Source organism: Xenopus laevis, chromosome 1L (genome assembly GCF_017654675.1).
Source record: "Xenopus laevis strain J_2021 chromosome 1L, Xenopus_laevis_v10.1, whole genome shotgun sequence".
NCBI classification, from domain to species: domain Eukaryota; kingdom Metazoa; phylum Chordata; class Amphibia; order Anura; family Pipidae; genus Xenopus; species Xenopus laevis.
In genome coordinates this window covers 31,708,259-31,727,218 of record NC_054371.1, presented here as the reverse complement: position 1 = coordinate 31,727,218, position 18,960 = coordinate 31,708,259, and the positions used below count along the sequence as shown (strand labels likewise).

The 18,960-nt window shown below is 38.3% G+C and overlaps 1 protein-coding gene across 2 annotated transcripts; it reads right to left on the bottom strand.

Annotated features, from left to right (window-relative positions):
* Positions 1–802: 802 nt before the first annotated feature.
* pacrgl.L (parkin coregulated like L homeolog) lies at positions 803–18,554 on the bottom strand. 2 transcript variants are annotated; one of them, XM_018228919.2, is made up of 8 exons: positions 18,409–18,554; positions 14,657–14,827; positions 13,583–13,650; positions 11,846–11,936; positions 7,479–7,613; positions 4,247–4,354; positions 2,964–3,044; positions 803–1,069 (listed from the first exon to the last, which is right to left on the bottom strand). In XM_018228919.2, exons 2-8 carry the CDS (start codon positions 14,801–14,803, stop codon positions 1,013–1,015), a joined length of 687 nt encoding a protein of 228 aa, XP_018084408.1. In that variant the 5' UTR covers positions 14,804–14,827; positions 18,409–18,554; the 3' UTR covers positions 803–1,012. The 2 variants fall into 2 exon arrangements, with proteins under 2 accessions (XP_018084408.1, XP_041444211.1); XM_041588277.1 differs by lacking the exon at positions 7,479–7,613.
* Between the last annotated feature and the right edge of the window lie 406 nt (positions 18,555–18,960).

Genomic DNA, 18,960 nt, shown 5'->3' with positions numbered 1-18,960 from the left:
TGCGAAGTTCCACGCTTCCGTCTCCTCTGTAAGAGGAGAGATCGGTTTTTCTGGAGCAGTTTGCGAGGAACTGGAAGAACTGGAAGAATCTGCGCCGAGGGGTAAGTATGGGACACTTCCCCGTTAGCCTGGTGGAGGAGGGAGGGATGTCTACCTGGGGTGCGGGGTACAGGGTTTTTTTTCCCCACAGGTTGATTTCTCCTTTAAGGGCACTTTCAGGGGTAGAAGGAAGGGGGGAATATCTAGGGTAGTAGGTAGGGGCCTTTCTTATTGGGGAGGTTTAGTTCTCCTTTAATATTCACCATAAAGACCATAGTTAATGTTTACATTTTTTTTAGCAGATTTAAGGGATGGTAATCCAGATCACAGAAAGATCCCTCATCTGGAAAACCTAAGGTCCCAAGTCTGCCGGAAAATAGATCCTCTCTATGTATAATTATAGTCTGAATATGAGTTATCAAATTTCTGTAGTTTCAGGTCTTGTAGTTATGAGGTAATGGCCTGAATGACAGATGATAATTTGAAAACAGATCCGCACACACTCGATTGAATGCAGTCGGGGAAGATGCCCCTATTATTATGTCACCAGTAATTAAGCCGGATTCCCCTGAAACGTTGAATTACTGGTGGCACAATAAAAGGGGCATCTTCCCCGACTGCATTCAATTGAGTGTGTGAGGATTGTTTTTCAAATTATCGCTGTTGCTAGGAAAGAAAAATGCATGAAAAAAAAAAACCAAAACAATACATTTTTTACATCGATTTTTGGTCCCCACTTTTAAATGTACAAACACCACTGAACTGGTATTAAACATATTAGATTTTATTCTTACAGTTTTTAGCATTAAATTAAAATAATATGAAGGTCACTCCCAAACATAATTACAGCTACTGATGATGGAGCACTTTGTCATTGGCAGCGTTTAGCGATGACCGCATTTCAACACAATTCAACGGATTGGTCCAAAGTATTATTTCCTCATGTCCAAATGTTGTAGTATTCATTGCCTCTTCAGTTACAGGTGGAACAGTATGTTGGAATTTTTGATTTTATTATTCCAAGGCTTTCCTTTACAAAAAAAATAAAGAGCAAATCAGAAAAAAGAAGGTTGTTGCTGATCACAAATCCACTGTAAAGTACATTTGTCACATCTGATAGAACATCTTTGAGACATTCTATAGTCCACGCTATTCCCTGTGTTGTCTGGAACACCCAATTATTTTGTAACGCTTTTTATTAAATGCAAAAATGAGTTCCAGTATGTACCTACGTATCTCCATGCTGGAATTCTTTGTGCAGATGACTATGTTTGGGTGTGCGCCAAAGGTCTAGTTATCATGCTGTTAGTCTTTCTTTTTGGAAAAGTATTTGCAAATTTTATTTATTATTAAATAGCACAGACACATTTACACAGCACTTTATGGAGATCATCAGATCATGGGCTACCAAAGAACCAATTGCAGCCCTTATTTGGCACCCACAGGGACTGTTTTTATGCTTCAGTTGCTCCCCAACTCTTTTTATATTTGAATGTGGCAACTTAGAGACATCTATGAGGGTTACATTCCTGAAAGATACAGAAGGCACAGTATCCAGATTCTATTTTGAAAACAACTAAGAACTTCCTCTAGTACACATTTAGTTCATAGTCGTGCATCTATGTTTTATACACATAAAACTTAGATGCATCCATGTATATACAAGCAAAATTCTTACTGCCTGTAATTAACTGTCAGTTTTTGAAGTGGGTGACAGCTATTGATTGCCATCATTCCTCTACAGCCTTTTACCATCAGGATCTGCTGTTTGCCCTGACTCCGAACATGCACATACACACACATCACTGAAGAACAATAACAATCTGTCCAGCATGCCAGCTTAAAGGAGGATATTCGCCTTTAACTTAACTTTTTAGTATGATGTAGAGAGGGATATTCTGAGACAGTGTGCAATAGATTTTCATTTTTTACATGTGTTTTTTATTAGTTATTTAGCTTTTTATTCAGCAGCTCTCTAGTTTGCAATTTCAGCAATCTGGTTGCTAGAGACCAAATTACCCTACAACTATGCAATGATGCCTGACTGGAATATGAAAATTGGTTCGTACAGCAGCTAAGATTTGTCTCATCAAAGTATTCTGGAGTTTCGTAAGGGTCTTGGACGGGCAGGCTAAAAGAGCCGTAGTGGCTTCGGGGACTATATGCGTGTGAAATACCCGCTCAAGTAAGTAGCCTTTGTTTTTTATGTGGGGTTAGTGACTTTCATTTGAAAGCGGTTAAGTTAACTTAAAGGAACAGTAACACCAAAAAATGAAAGTGTTTTAAAGTAATGAAAATAATACGGATGCACCGAATCCAGGATTCGGTTCGGTATTCGGCCAAATCTTTCGTGAGAGATTCGCGGGGTTTGGCCGAATCCAAAAAAGTGGATTCCGTGCATCCCTAGAAAATAACATGTGTTGCCCTGTACTGATAAAACTGATCTGTTTGTTTCAGAAACACTTCTATAATTCATATAAACAAACTGCTGTGTAGCAATGGAGGAAATTGAAAAAAGTCTGTATGGCACAGGTTAAATAGTGGATAACAGATAACACCATCATGTTCTACAGAGTTTATCTGCTGAGCATTTTCTCCTTTGAATGACTGCCCCCATTGCTACACATCAGCTTATTTATATAAACAATAGTAGTGTTTCTGAAGCAAACACATCAGTTTTACTAGTGCAGGGAAGCACTGCATTATATACTAATTACTTTAAAACAATAAAATTTTTTCATGTTAGTCGTCCTTTAAAGGTGAACCATCCCCCTATGGCAGGCATTTTCGTTCGCAAAGTACATTATGACAGTATTACTGCTATTCCAAACTATTTTTCTAAAATTGGGAGATTTAGATTATTCAAGCCCTTCACATTGCCGTATTTTGTGATACTTTGTGTGAGATAAATGCAGCATACATACCTTTCCTCCATATTGTTCCATTTCCTGCAGTGCAGCAGTGATCTGTTCTTTATAGGTTTTTTCCATTAACCTTTTAGAAATCTATTGGACAAGAAAATGAATGAATATAAAACAGCACTGTATTATTGTTTCACTCCCAATTTAAAACATTTAAGACACTATATTTTTTTAAAAGACAATGTTTTAGGTTTATTCTTATCCAATCTGTTAGTTTCCATTAACCATGTGTAGCAGTCATTTTTAATTTTGCCTTTCTTTTGCTTATCTCATCAGCCATATGTTTCTTTTACTGCTTCAGCTGTGCAAAAATACATGATTAGAAGTCTTTAGGATAAAAATAGAAATATTATGAGCTTTAGGAAATTGATTTTTTTTCTGGATGATGAAATAATTACCAGGATGATTTTTCTAAATCATGTATAATGCTAGCACACAATGTCGTTATTTTAGCCAGAAATAAAGAAACAAGAAAAGTATCTAGAAGCCTGGGGGCGGTACTAAGTCACACAAAATGGTCCAACTAAAAGCGCTAGTTCAAATGCTTGCCAGGTGGCTGTGTGTGTTTTGAAGTGAAAATCCCCTGAAACAGTTTGTATAGCATGGGGGTGGGGCTAATTATACTATTACCTTACAGTATAGCAGGGGTCCCCAAACCTTTTTACCCGTGAGCCACATTCAAAAATAAAAATAGTTGGGGAGCAACACAGGAGTGCAAAAAAAAAAAAAAAAAGGGCTGTGATTGGCTATTTGGTGGCACCTATGTGGACTGGCAGCCTACAGGAGGTTCTGTTTGACAGTACACCTGGTTTTTATTAGGGATGCACCGAATCCACTTTTTTGGATTCGGCGGAACCCCCTGGAATCCTTCGCGAAAGATTTGGCTGAATACCGAACCAAATCCTAATTTGCATATGCAAATTGGGGGTGGGAAAGGGAAAACATTTTTTACTTCCTTGTTTTGTGACAAAAAGTCAAGCAATTTCCCTCCATATGCAAATTAGGGTTCAGTCCTGGATTCGCTGCATCCGTAGTTTTTATACAACAAAAACTTGCCTCCAAGCCTGGAATTCAAAAATAAGCACCTGCTTTGAGGTTACTGGGAGCAACATCCAATGGGTTGGTGAGTAACATGTTGCTCGCGAGATACTGGTTGGGGATCACTGCAGTATAGTATATAAAATGCTTCTCTAGAAACTGCATTGCATGTGGCAGCAGGTGACAAAACGTGGTGAAACAAATGGCTAAAACGCTAAATCACAAGAAAAGGAGCATTTTATACATACGCTGGTAAGAAGTTGCTTCAGGTGAATATTTAGTGATGGTCCAACAACTGAGCTTAACTGTACCAACGCATTCAAACCTCTTTCAAACACACTGCCATCCGAATGAACCTAGCAATAAAAGACAAACACAGCAGGAGGTTAAGGTTTCACATTATAAACTGACCCATTAATACAACAGTTCTTTGTATCCGTGTGTTTTTACAATGTTATAGAATCAGTTTCAAGCCAGGAATCTCATGATTTGTCTACTCCACAATATGTTAGGCTAGAGCACCCCATCACCACCCACCATGCAAAGCCTCGTCATACATTGTTCCCAATCCCAGGGTTTACTTGCCCACCCCACCATGGGCAGATTTACTAAAGGGCGAAGTGGCCGTTGCTAGCGAAAATTCGCCAGAAATCTCATCCGCAGGGACATCGCCAATTTACTAACAGGTGTAGATGACAATTCGCTAGCGAAAGAGACCATCGCTAGCTTAGTTTTGCGCCCTATCGCCAGGCGAGCTATCGTTACTCCGCAAATTCACTAAAGTGCGAATTTTACTGAACGTTGCCTCTTTTGCCAGAGTTTCCTTCGCCACCTGATAAGATGAAGCTACATCCTCCTCAATCTTATGTCAGTGACACCATATCCTGTATGCCAGAAATTCATTAAAAGTTGTAAAAAACACGTGCGTTTTTGAATTTTTTTTTAAAGTGGGATTGTCTTCAAAAGTCCTAACTATAAAAGATTTTTGTGTTCATTTTTTTTTAACCAATTTGAGGGGCATGCCACATTTGTTTAAGGGTGGGCTCATGTCTAGGGTATTAGAGGATCTCTTTAAACTTTATTTTGTTTCCTTGGACATGTGTAATAATAAGTGGCCACTTCTAGTATTTGCACCAACATCTCTAATAAAGACACATATATAAACCTATATTTACCGGCCCTATTCAAATGGACCTAAGCGCAAGAGTACTAACAAAGTTTCGGTAGATAGAACTTGAACCCTAGTGAAAGTTCGCTATGAAATCTCACGCTGACCAATTAACTAGCGAAACTTTGACCAGTGTTCAGCTGCTGTTCAGCAGCAACTTTGCATTTTAGTAAATTAGCATAGTAGTAACGAATTTACGCCTGGAAACGTGGCGCGAAGTGTGGCGGAGCATTCGCTGGCGAAAATGTGCCCTTTAGTGGATTTGTCCCCATGTGTTTGATTACTTGGTATGTGCATCATCACCCTGAAAAATTATGTTTGCTGAAAACAAAATTAACTTGCATTACACAATGATCATTATTTTCCCTGGCCTTAACACTTCTATAGATGTTAGAGCTTCTGAGCGCTAACACTCCACAGCACAAAATGAAGTTCAACAGATTTCACATTCTAATGAATGGACACATTTATCCAAGAGTAAATACTTTCATAAATGTATCATTTAACATGTTCTGTCCGGACTAAGTCAGTGTTCGTTATAATCAATCTGCAGGGAATCCCTCTGGATTACTTAGTTCAATATTTTGTTATCTGCCTCTATACTTTATGTACAAGTACAACATTAAAGTAACAATATCATTACTTATCTAAGCTTTGTATTTGTACCCAAAAACACAAAACTGTAGTTTTGCGAAACTAAAAATCCAAACAAGGGTTGGCATTAATGTGATATCTATATTATTATAATTGTTACATTTATTTATGGAATGCCAACATATTCTGCAGCATTTCACAGAAGGGTACATAATAATGGACATGCAGATAAACCAATACCCAGTACGGCAGGTAATTAGGGTCTTTTCAACAAGTGTTACAATTTACAGAGGCAGGGATATGCAAGACACAATGTATAAGAACTATTATGTTGAAATTACAGAAATATGAAAAAGCAACCACTCAGAACTCTTTGGTCCTTTCTATTGTATAGAATAAATAGGATATACTGTTACGGCATCTCTACTTTCTGTCAGAGAGCAGCAGTTGTAGGCTGCATCACACCACTGCAATGGGAAAATGCTGTATCAGGTCAAGAAGTACTTTTTAACAGAACCCCGCAGAGAACTAATGTAATATGCATAAAAGAAATTAGTAACAGAGTGCCTGTTAGAAGGTTAGATAAAGGCCATGCAGAGTTGGCTATTAATGATAGCTGTTCGGTATAAAATAAAAACTGGGTAAATAGATAGGCTGTGCAAAATAAAAAAATGTTTAATAGTTAGTTAGCCAAAAATGTAATGTATAAAGGCTGGAGTGACTGGATGTCTAACATAATAACCAGAACACTACTTCCTGCTTTTCAGCTCTCTTGGTTTCCACTTATTGGTTACCAGGCAGTAACCAATCAGTGACATGAGGGGGGGCCACATGGGTCATAATAACTGTTGCTTTTGAATCTGAACTGCATGATAAGTATTAATTGCAAACTCACTGAAAAGTTATGTCCCATGTGGCCCCCCTTCAAGTCACTGACTGACTCGCAGGAAGTAGTGTTCTGGCTATTATGTTAGACATCCAGACATAAAGTGGATCTTTTACCCATAAAGTGGATCACCGTACCAGAGGCCACCCCTTTAGACTAGAAGAAAAGAACTTTCATTTGAAGCAACGTAGGAGGTTCTTCACAGTGAGGACAGCGAGGTTGTGGAATGCACTGCCGGGTGATGTTGTGATGCTGATTCAGTTAATGCCTTTAAGAATGATTTGGATGATTTCTGGGACAGACATAATATCAAAGGCTATTGTGATACTAAGCTCTATAGTTAGTATAGGTATGGGTATATATAATTTAATTAAAAGTAGAGAGAGGTGTCTGTATGGATGCTGGGTTTTCATTTGGAGGGGTTGAACTTGATGGACTTTGTCTTTTTTCAACCCAATTTAACTATGTTACTATCCAGTCACTCCAGCCTTTATACATTAAATTTTTGCCTAACTAACTATATTAGAAACATTTTTTTTTTATTTTGCACCGCCTATCTGTTTACCCAGTTTTTATTTTACACTGAACCGTTCCTTTAAAATAAAAAAAATTATAATTTTGTAAAAGTAGATGTATGTTGGGCATCCAGGAAGATAAGGGCATAAGCTCTCCAAACACAATATGAAGACAGCACTAGCAAGTGCCACAAAATACGAAGTGCCTAATAAACGAGTTGTGTTCTTCTTCTAACCCATATCAATGTAGAGCAGCTCCTTAAGCAAACTGCAGCAAAGCAGGGTTATAGAGGATTGTTGTTGGAGAGGATACATACCAATGCACCTTTAAGCGCAGCTGTCACTTTCGGTAAAATTGGTAGGACTTTTTCTTTAGCTCCGGGAACCATTAGTAACTCCTTAAATCCTTCTTGAGAAACAAAAGTGTAGGGATGCCTCGTTTCTTTAAGCCCCTGCAGGAAAATATTCCACTTAACCAAGTTTTCAAATACAATTTCTACTCTTCAATCTGCAGCCTGGCCACTTCTCTATAAGAAGAAGCTTGATGGTATAGGATTTAATATAGTGAATAAAGTTCGAGGAGTTCCGTGACCATATAAAAACATGTTAAAGGTCGAGTACTTTTTTTTTTTTTTTTTTTTTACAGGTCATGGAATCCGAGGTGACTTCCAATATCCTCATATTTTGCAACAGGGGGTACGTTATTTCTTATAATACAAAAGTTTCAGTGAGTCATGTGACAGAAATGACATCACTAAGCTACGATTATAACTGGTGACATCACTTTTAGTTTAGAAGTATAGCCAGTTTTGGCCTGTGTACAGTTCATAACAAGAGTTCACTTTTAGGTAGAAAAAAAAATATTGCTTTTTTTCCCTAATCTGGTCAATATTTATAAACAGAGAATTAATACTAGGATTCATGGTTATGATTCTGAAGCAAAAATTATAAGTCCACTATAAGTCCATAATTAGCAAAGTTCTAGGTATGCATTCTGGTTCTTTCTACAGGTGTGAGACCTGTTATCCAGAATGCTCCGGGACCCGTGGGTTTTCCAGATAAAGGGTCTTTTATTCATTTCCATAACTTAAGTCTACCAAAATATAATTGAAACATTAAATAAACCCAGTAGGATTGTTTTGCTTCCAATAAGGATTAATTATATCTTAGTTGGGATCAAGTACGAGCTACTGTTTTATTATTACAGCGAAAAGAAATCATTTTTAAAAACGGGTTTCTGGGTAACGGATCCTAGATCTGTATATATTATAGTGTTAAGTCTTATTACATATAGCCAGGTGATCCCACTGGTGGCCAATAAAAGTGCAACCAAGTTTGTGGAGTTTTAAACTTGAAAGCAGCAATCAAGTTACAGGTAAAACTTAGTCCCTGTGTAAATTGTATAATGAAGCCATTGAATTCTTAATGAATCAGATGAAAGTTGAGTGTAGGACTGGCCACACCGGGGATGACGTAGTTGGCCAGCTTAAATATATAGTGAATAAAGTACCCCCTCTTGTAAAATATAAGGATATTACAAGTTACCGAGGAGTTTCATGACCATATAAAAACACAAGGCTGAAGGCTGAGTGTTTTTATACAGGTCATGGAATTCCGAGGTAACTTCTAATATCCTCATATTTTGCAACTGGGGGTACTTTATAACGATACACAAATTTTAGTGAGTCATGTGCCAGAACTCACCGTTTATAACTCATGACATCAGAACTCAGTACGTTTAGAAGGATATAAGATATAGAAGATATTCATGGCTTTTGTGTATTATATTGCAATATATGGACAAACAATCCCTGTTTTGTTTAGGGTAAGGCATTTTTTTGGTAGCTTAAAGGGATACTGTCATGGGAAAACATGTTTTTTTCAAAACGCATTAGTTAATAGTGCTGCTCCAGCAGAATTCTGCACTGAACAAATTTCGTGTTATTCAATTTTGAAATCTGACATGGGGCTAGACATATTTGTCAGTTTCCCAGCTGCCCCCAGTCATGTGACTTGTGCTCTGATAAACGTCAGTCACTCTTTACTGCTGTACTGCAAGTTGGAGTTATATCACCCCCCTCCCTTTCCCCCAAGCAGCCTAACAACAGAACAATGGGAAGGTAACAAGATAGCAGCTCCCTAATACAAGATAACAGCTCCCTGGAAGATCTAAGAACAGCACTCAATAGTAAAAGTCCCACTGAGACCGATTCAGTTACATTAAATAGGAGAAATAGCAGCCTGCCAGAAAGTATCACCAAGAAATATATATAAGGGCTGACAGTTATCAGTGGGCATTTTGATTATTTGTTGAAGAGGGAGATTGGAAGTTTGATCACAGCAACAGAAAAGCCCAAGGTATCAGATTGGTTGCATTCAAGATTTTTTTTATTACTTTTAATCATATTACAAAGCTTTCTGATTCAAAAACACTTTCCATATTGATAGTCTTTTAAAAAATCAAATAAACTAATTGAATGCAAAGTTAATTTGTTATATAGAACACCTTTGTAGACAAACTTGAATGGCGCTTTAATCAGACCTGAAAATCTTTGGCTGAGAAATAAAATGATTCTGATAGAACTGGATTAATCTGCGGCTAGTTGTACAATTATGAAACACACAATAATCACAATGAACTTCTTACTGACATGTGAAACAGTCTGTGGCTACATATTGATGGATCATTATGCAGTTTGAACGTGTGAAAAATATGTTGTGGTATTATTTCAAATAAATGCTAATCCCAGCACTCCTTCCTTCTATGATTTGCAAAAATACTTTGGGACAAAAACTTTCTCGAAGTCTTGTTTAAGTAAAGGAGACATTCACCATGTAACTGCCTTTTTAAAAAAAAAAAAAACAATTACATTTTGTGTTTTGAATTATTTATATTCTGCAGCTCTCCAGTTTGGAATTTAAACTGTTATCTGGTTGCTAGGGTGTCAATTACCCAACAACCAGTTACAGCTGTGTCCTAAAGTCTACATACACCTATGCTAAATATGTTCACATTATTTTTATTATAATGTGTTATTTTTCCATACAATGCCGGTATTAAGTCAAGAAAAGTATCTACTTTATTGCTATGACATCATTTCAGAGTAATAGCTTTAATTTATTGGCTTTCCTATGGGTGAAATTATACATACACCATGCTTACCGCCTCTTTTTAAACTATAAAATATAATGTGATATTAGGAATTGTAGAAGCACCTGATTCATTACTGAAGGGGAACGAACCTGCTACTGTATTTAAGGATCTACCACTTTCTTGTTCTCTCTTGATACCACTGGAAAATCCATGCAACTGAGCTAAGACAACAAAAGTCTAGAACCTACATAGGAACAATTTCCAAAAAGCTGAAGTTCCTTCAATCATCTTTACAAGCAATTATAACATTTCGGGACCACAGAGGCACTGTATGGTTTAGGTAGGAGGCTCAACTTCATTTTCAGGGATGAATGAACTTTCCTTTGAAAGGGTTAGTTGAACCCAGGATAGCAAGAAAGGAACTGGTAAAAGAGATGGAGGCATTAGGTACCAAAGTATCAACATCCACCATTAAGACAGTACTTCATCGCCATGGTCTGAAAGGCAATTGTGCAAGTAAGACGACTAAGACCTAGCCTTTGGTCAGGTGAAACAAAAATGGCCATAATGATCATTGTTATGCACGGAGGAAGAAGGGTAAGGCTTTTAAGCTGAAGAACCCCATCCAAACTAGCATGGAGGTGGCAGCATACAGCCTAGTTAGAGTTATTACATTCTCTTGACGAGTCAGTAGTGACATAAGCTTCAATGCTCATATATCGGTATTGTTATTTATAGCTTAAAGGAAAACTATACCCCCCCGAACAATGTCGGTCTCTATAAAAAGATATTGCATAAAACAGCTTATGTGTAAAACCCTGCTTCACATAAATAAACTATTTTCATAATAATATACTTTTTTAGTAGTATGTGCCATTGGGTAATTATAAAGAGAAAATTTTAAAAAATAAGGGCCGCCCGCTAGGATCATAGGATTCACAGTGCACACAAACATACTAAACAAACCATACATGTTAGGTCACATGAGCCAATGAACAGACAGTTCTGTCTTTTACTTTAACACTTCTTCCTGTTGCAGTTAGAGTTGTAGTATTTCTGGTCAGGTGATCTCTGAGGCAGCACAAAATGGTGGTTCAAGGCAAGAGATGTAAAAGGGCAATATTTACTTAAATATTTATACCAGTTTGGTAAAATTCTTTAATATGCCACTTAATATGAGATAAACTATCTGTTGCTTAAATATTAATTGTGTTTTAATAATGTTTTTTGTTTTATCATAGCCTAATCAGAGTGAGGATATATAAATAAATCTATATAAATAAATCAGAAAAGGTAGCCACTGCACTAAACACAACACAGCTGGAGAATGTTAAAGTGTAATGAGCCTTCAAAAGTAGGAAGAAAACACAATAGAACAACAGTGAGAGTATTTTGAGTATTTTTGTGGCACACAACTGTTCTCAGAGTTATGTTACATCACTGATGGAAGAATCATTTAAATAAGTTATTTACCATTTTCAAAGAGGTCACCAGTCAGACATTCAACCAGGGATGCAATACTATGAATTTGAAGTCATTTATTAAACTTGCCAAAAAATAACGGTTCAAAATGAAAGATATCTGATTTACCTCAGCCAAGGTGATGAGCAAAGGATCGAATGGAATAGTTTCCGGAAGACGTTCCCATTGCAAGTTGTGTTTTACCGAGCCATGAACCAGCCTGAAACAACAGCAGCAGTACAAAACATACTGTAGCATACTGTAACATTGCATACTGTAAGGCAAAGATGCCCTTTAGGTAAACCATTGAAATGGGTTATGTGCCTATAGTATTCTTTTGCCCAGTTTCTAGGGTCAATCAGATATTCATTGACAGTTAGATCCAATGTATCTTATAGAGGGGCTCCTTTTTACTAGAAGATTTATTAGAGCTCGTTCTATTAAAATCACCAGAAATCCTGTCTCTCTACAGGATTTGTGCAAAAGACAGTTATTTTTTAGATTTTGTTTGTACTGGAATCAGTTATTTGAGTGAGCTCTAATACATCTAGGAAAGGAAGCCCCCCTATAAGATATATTGGAGTTAACCGTCAATGAATATCTGACACTCAACTGCTGCATGAAGAGAGAATGAAGAGAAACAGATGCTGAGAGAGGAATAGTGAAGATAAACTTGATTATTTCAGAAATGATGCAGAATATTTAAATGGTTTCTTATTTCAGTATGATGAAGCTTATATAAATTTCCATTTTCATGATAGTTGCCCTCTTAAAGGAGAATTTAACCGTCAACTAAAAAAAGACCCAACCTCCCTCCCTCCTCCCCCGCAGCCTAGCTGCTCCCCTCGGGGAAATACCCCTAACGTTTTACTTACCCCTCGGTGCAGCTTCAGGGATTGCATCCATCTTCCGGGTCTTCGTAATCTGAGACTGAGACCGACGAAGCAGCGCATGCGCAGTTGGAGCAAGAATAAGACCCGGAAGATGGCTGCCGTGTACTGCGATCGCTGAATCTGCACCGAGGGGTAAGTAAAACATAGGGGCATTTCCCTGGGGGGGGGGGGCAGCTAGGCTGGGTGGGAGCAGGGAGGGGGGTCTTTGTAGGATAGGGGGATAGGGTTTCTTTTAGTTAACGGTTGAATTCTCCTTTAAACATGGAGACCATTTAAAAAAGGCATTCGGGCAGCCATGCCCCCCTTCCTAATAAATGAAAAAAAGACATAATCCCAAAATAAATTAATAACTACACTGTATATCAGGGCAAGCATTACAGGGGTGGTTCACCTTTAAGTTAACTTTTTGTAGGAGAATTGACCAATTCTAAACAACTTTTCAACTGGTCTTCATTTTTTCTTTTCTATAGTTTTTTCATTATTTGCCTTTTTCTTTCAAGTCTTTCCAGCTTTCAAATGGGGGCCACTGACCCGATCTAAAAAACAAATGCACCTTAAGGCTACACATTTATTGTTACATTTTATAACTTGTCTTTCTTTTCAGGCCCTCTCCTACTAATATTCCAGCCACTCATTCAAATCAGTGCATGGTTGCTAGGGTAATGTAGACCCTACCAACCATATTGCTAGTATTGCAAACTGGAGAGCTGCTGAATAAAAAGCTAAATAACTAACGAACCAGAAATAATAAAAAATGAAAACCAATGACAAATTGTCTCAGGATATCCCTCTCTACATCATATTAAAAAGGTTAACTAACTTGGATTCCAGGAATATGCAAATAAATTATGAGTCTGAGACAATTCCTGCTCTCAAAATTATGAAGGAATGCAGTGTTAAAGGATGGTGGACACCTCTATCCTAAATGCAAGTGATTTCAATCCCTTCAAATAACAATATGCTATAAATTTACCTGCACGGTATCCCCCCTCTAGAATACACCGCAGAAAAGGCAGACGGAGATCGTCGAGGTTCTGCAAACTAAAAAGAAAAGGTTTAATATAAGGGACAGTCCACTGTTTTGATTTGGAAGAGAACAAAACATATGGAAAATGAATGGTTATCATAGTAATAAGCAAGTACGGAAAATAGAGGAGGTGCCATAAACCTGTGTCACAAATAGATTTTATAGTCTAAAGGGGTTGTACACCTTTAAATAAACTTTTAGTATGATGTAGAGTTCTGAAACAATTTGCAAATGGTTGTCATTGTTTATTATTTGTGTTTTTTAAGTTATTTAGCTTTTTATTCAGCAGCTCTCCAGTTTTTAATGTTTTGCAATTTGGTTGCTAGGGTCCAAATTACCATGCAACCAGGCATTGATTTGAATAAGAGGCTGGAATATGAATAGGCAAGGACCTGAATAAAAATATCAGTAATAAAAAGTAACAATAACTATATACATTTGTAGCCTTACAGAACATTTGTTCTCAGATGGGGTCAGCGACCCCCATTTGAAAGCTGGAAAAAGGCAAATAATAAAAAAGTTGCTTAGAATTAGACATTCTATAACATACTGAAAGTTAACTTAAAGGTGAACCACCCCTATATGATATGAATTACTTTTTAATATGTTACCTCTGCATTATTTCTATACTACTGCAAACAACATTTTGCTGGGTGTGTTGGGTGTTTCAATTTGCAGACTTGTACTAGGATTAATAAAGATGGGGATATCACAGTATGAGCGAGACAGAGAGAAAACCATTGGGTTGAGGAATTTAGGAATAAAACATTAAATATCAAATAAAACAAAATGATTGTTATGGAACAGGTTTATTAAACATCCTCTATAGTTAACTAACACTTACCCATTTAGTTATGGTATGAATGTTACATTCCTAGGAAACACTGTACAGGGACTTTATTACATTCTGGTCTCTCTAATATATCATTTGCAATCATCTTCAGTTTACCAAACCCCAAACATAGGGCATGGTTTTACAACATTTGATATGAATAAAGTTTAAAAATGAAAACAACTTACGGGGTCTATTGTTTTAGGATTTAGCTTGTCGCTTGGTCTTGGATGGCTTGAACTAGCTCTATTTGTAGAGCTTGGAATAGAAGGAGGGGGTGTAGCTTTGGTTCTTTGGGAGGCAGACCTAATCCCACCTCTAGATGATGAAGACATTCTTCAGTCAGAACATTTTAATATCTGAAAACCAAAGAAAATGGCATAGGTAAATAAAATGGAGAAACAATGGCTATAAGTTAAAGGGATTCTGTCGTGATTTTTATGATGTAGTTTTTATTTCTAAATTACACTGCAAATAATTTACTCTACCATATAAAATTTAATTCCTGAACCAGCAAGTGTATTTTTTTTTAATTGTAATATTGGTGTGTAGGCTCCATCTCAGGTCATTTTGCCTGGTCATGTGCTTTCAGAAAGAGTCAGCACTTTAGGATGGAACTGCTTTCTGGCAGATTGCTGTTTCTCCTACTCGATGTAACTGAAGGAGACTCAGTAGAACCTGGATTTTACTATTGAGTGCTGTTCTTAGATCTACCAGGCAGCTGTTATCTTGTGTTAGTGAGCTGCTTCCTATTGTTCTTTTGTTAGGGGGGGGGGTGATATCACTCCAACTTGCAGTATAGCAGTAAAGAGTGACTGCAGTTTAACAGAGCACAAGTCACATGACTGGGGGCAGCTGGGAAACTGACAATATGTCTAGCCTCATGTCAGATTACAAAATTAAATGTAAAAAAAAACAGTTTGCTCTTTTGAGAAATGGATTTCAGTGAAGAAGTCTGCTGGAGCAGCACTATTAACTGATGTGTTTTGGAAAAAAAAAAAAACATTTTTCCCATGACAGTATCCCTTTTAGGGACGTTTTCGGCTCGATCCGACACGCTGCAACAAAACCCTGGCGTCAAATCGGATGTGACGGAAATAAGGTAAGTAATGGAAATGTCAGATGACGTTGCATCGTTGATCCGACGCGACTGTTGGATGCAGACACAGCGTCTGCATCCGACAGTCGTGTCGCATCGGTTCAATGGTGCAACAACATCCGACAATGCATTCACTTACCTTATATCCGTTGCATCCAATCTGACGCCGGTGTTTTGTTGCAGCGAGTTGGATTGCGCCAAAAACATCCATGAAGTCCTACCCTAATAACTAGGGATACAATGGTAGCTACTATATAGCGCTTTAACCAACCCATATAATGTAACACAGTAACACTCCAGTTCCAGACAGAAAGTGCTGAGAGCCAGAACCAGCAGTGCAAAAAAGAATGGACAGATTCAATTCCAAATACACATACTGTACAAATAACTTTAATGCAAATGTTGTTTCCCCATTGGTGATGCAACCTAATAGAGCCTACACTCTGGTTGGAGAACACAAAAATATTTTAGCAAGAAAACCCCCTATTGCAAGCTCTATGCTGCCTGCACCGGGAGGGAGATCCTAGTGAGGGCGGCCATGTTTGGGCACATGTGTTACATCCCCCAATCTAACATTATACTCATGTGCATAATGAGTGAGCTGGGGCATATTACTGTCAAGGTGTTATGAATGTGTCCTAAAAACAATGACAAAACTGGTCATCAGGGATTAATGTCCTAATTTTCCTTAGAGTATTCTAAAAGTACCGGCAAAATTACATATATGGGTTGAATTAGGGGCTTGGACACTGTTAAAAGGGCATTTTCGCTTATTTATATGCGGAGACTCATTCAAGTCAATGTCTGTTTGCTTGGGTAATTTGGACCCTATCTACCATAGTGTTGCTGAAATTCCGAACTGGAGAGCTGCTGAAGAAAAAGCTAAATAACCCAAATCTACAGATAATAACAAAAATATGATAACCAATTGCAAATTGTCTCAGAATATCACCCTCTACACTATGGAAAATGTTAAAAATAAAGGTAAATAACCCCTTTAAGCATATGTTTGTGCATATGATTGCAGGCAGTTTTCATGTAAAGTAGTTTGTTTTTCCCGTGCAGTTTCCATGCAAGCCCACAGATACCCTGAGGTGCAATTCTAGCCTGCATCCATCTTTGTTGGATTTCAATGTTTTGGCACGAGGTCATGGAGATGCATTGTAGATAAATGGTGAAAGCAGTTGGACAGGCCCATCCCAGTATCATTAAGGTTCTATCGCCTGGAAGGGGCAGCTGCCAACTGGTTAAAACTAGGGTTTCACCAAATCCAGGATTCGGTTTGGGATTCAGCCAAGATTTTTTTTCAGATGGATTTGGCTGGATCAAATTCAAATTTGCATATGCAAATTAGGGGCGGGAAGGGAAATTGCATGACTTTTTGTCACAAAACAAGGAAGTAAAAACGATTTTCCCCCTCCCACCCCTATGATATGCAAATTAGGATTTGGTTTGGTATTTGGCCGAATCTTTCGCGAAGGATTCAGGGGTTCAGCTGAATGGAGATTCGGTGCATCTCTAGTTAAAACCCAACAACAAGTGGTAGATTACAAGGGCAGCTGTACCCAAAGTACAAGAGGACTCTGGCCAGTTTAGCAATGCCCATTATTGTGGGCAATACTGCCAGCTCCCCATCATATTCAAAGTATTATATTTATATTAAAGGGGTGGTTCACTTTTAAGTTAATTTTTAGCATGTTATAGAATGGCCAAATCGACAACTTTTCAGTTGGTCTTCATTATTTATCTTTTATAGTTTTCAAATCATTTGCCTTCTTCTTTTTCTTCTGACTCTTTACAGCTTTCAAACGGGGGTCACTGACCCAGTGACGGACTGGCCCATAGGGATACCAGGAAAACTCCCGGTGGGCCCTCCTGCTTCAAAACATGTGGCCTATTCCATGGCCATTACCTATTTCTATGAGAACAAAGAGACTAAATAGATTGAATAATAGATTATACCATGTAAGGAAAAGAGACTTGCGAATAGAGGTTGCGCGAGGAGAGGAATTATAATAGTGCTGAGAGTGGGCCCCTGATCTAAGGCTTTTAGTGGGCCCCTGGTCTAAGATTTTTGGGTGGGCCCCTGGTGCCCCAGTCCGACACTGCACTGACCCCATCTAAAGAAAACAAATGTTCTGTAAGGCTACACGTGTATTGTTATTATTATCATTATTAACATGTATTTATAGAGAACCAACATATTTTGCAGCGCTGTAAAGTAAATGTGTTTATACAACCAAATCACATGAATTACATAAGTAGAACATATGGAGTTACATACATCACAACCAATACAGGTACAAAAGGAAGGCCCTGTGCAAAAGAGCTTACAATCATTGCTGCTTTATTACTCATCTTTCTATTCAGTCCTCTCCTATTCATATTCCAGTCTCTTATTCAAAGCAAGGCATGGTTGCTAGGGGAATTTGAACCCTAGCAACTGGATTAATGAGATTGCACTAGAGAGCTGCTAAATAAAACGCTAAATAACTAAGAAAAACACAAACAACCACTTTCTACAGGATACTAAAAGTAAAGTCGAAGATGAACAACATATATCAGGCACATCCAAGCTGCAGCCCTCCTGCTGTGTGTAGTTCAATAAGAGGAGCTGCAGGTTGAACATAATGTAACCACCCCACAGCCCAGGCTTCTAACTAGGACCTGTACAACAGTAGAAACTATAAGGGACATGTCATTCCTATGCTCAGTAATAGACAGGCTCTGCTCTCACAACACACAGCCCAGGCCACAGTTCTCCACTAGAAACTCTAAAAGCGTTGTTATTGTGGAATATGGTCGCCTAATATCCCAGTGAAAATCTAATCTAATACTCACCCTCGCTCGTACCCGTGTCAGCAACAGGAGAGCCGAGGCCAGCGCATTTACCCAGAACGCCAAAAGAAAAACGTCTTTATTGCCATGGCAACCGCGGTAATTCTATGGCGTCAAAAGAGGGACAAACTTTCTTCATTGGCGAGTGCTTATTAAGCCTACCAAACACTGCTGTACGCGACGCCAGGGGGCGTTGGCTGCTGCTTGGAAGTTCTATCATTTGACGTCACGTTGGCGCAGGGATATGTGCGGTGAGCAGAGCCCCTGTGTGGGCTGTTTCAGTGAAGTCTGTCAGTGGCTCCTGCTGTTCATATGCAGCGTCTTACTGGCGTAGTTTGCTAAATCTCTGCGTTATCTGCCGACCCAGAAGTGGAGCCACAGGAAAAGGCTCCAGAAAAATTATTTCTGAACTGTGGCGGGATTGGACCCCAGGCTGTGGCTGTGGGGGATAGTAAAGTTAGTTCCTGGGGGAGGCGGCATTAGGATTTCCATCTTTTCTACATTTAAATGGATACTGGCTTGGGTAAAAAAAAAATTCCCCCCCCCAAAAAACAC

Bases quoted from the DNA above. Each gene is read 5' to 3' on its own strand.
- pacrgl.L (XM_018228919.2), bottom strand. From the start codon at position 14,803: ATGTCTTCATCATCTAGAGGTGGGATTAGGTCTGCCTCCCAAAGAACC. The intron at 13,651-14,656 runs GTAAGTTGTTTT...TTTTCTTTTTAG, and splicing joins ATCCTAAAACAATAGACCCC to TTTGCAGAACCTCGACGATC. The intron at 4,355-7,478 runs GTATGTATCCTC...TTTTATTGCTAG, and splicing joins CTGCGCTTAAAGGTGCATTG to GTTCATTCGGATGGCAGTGT.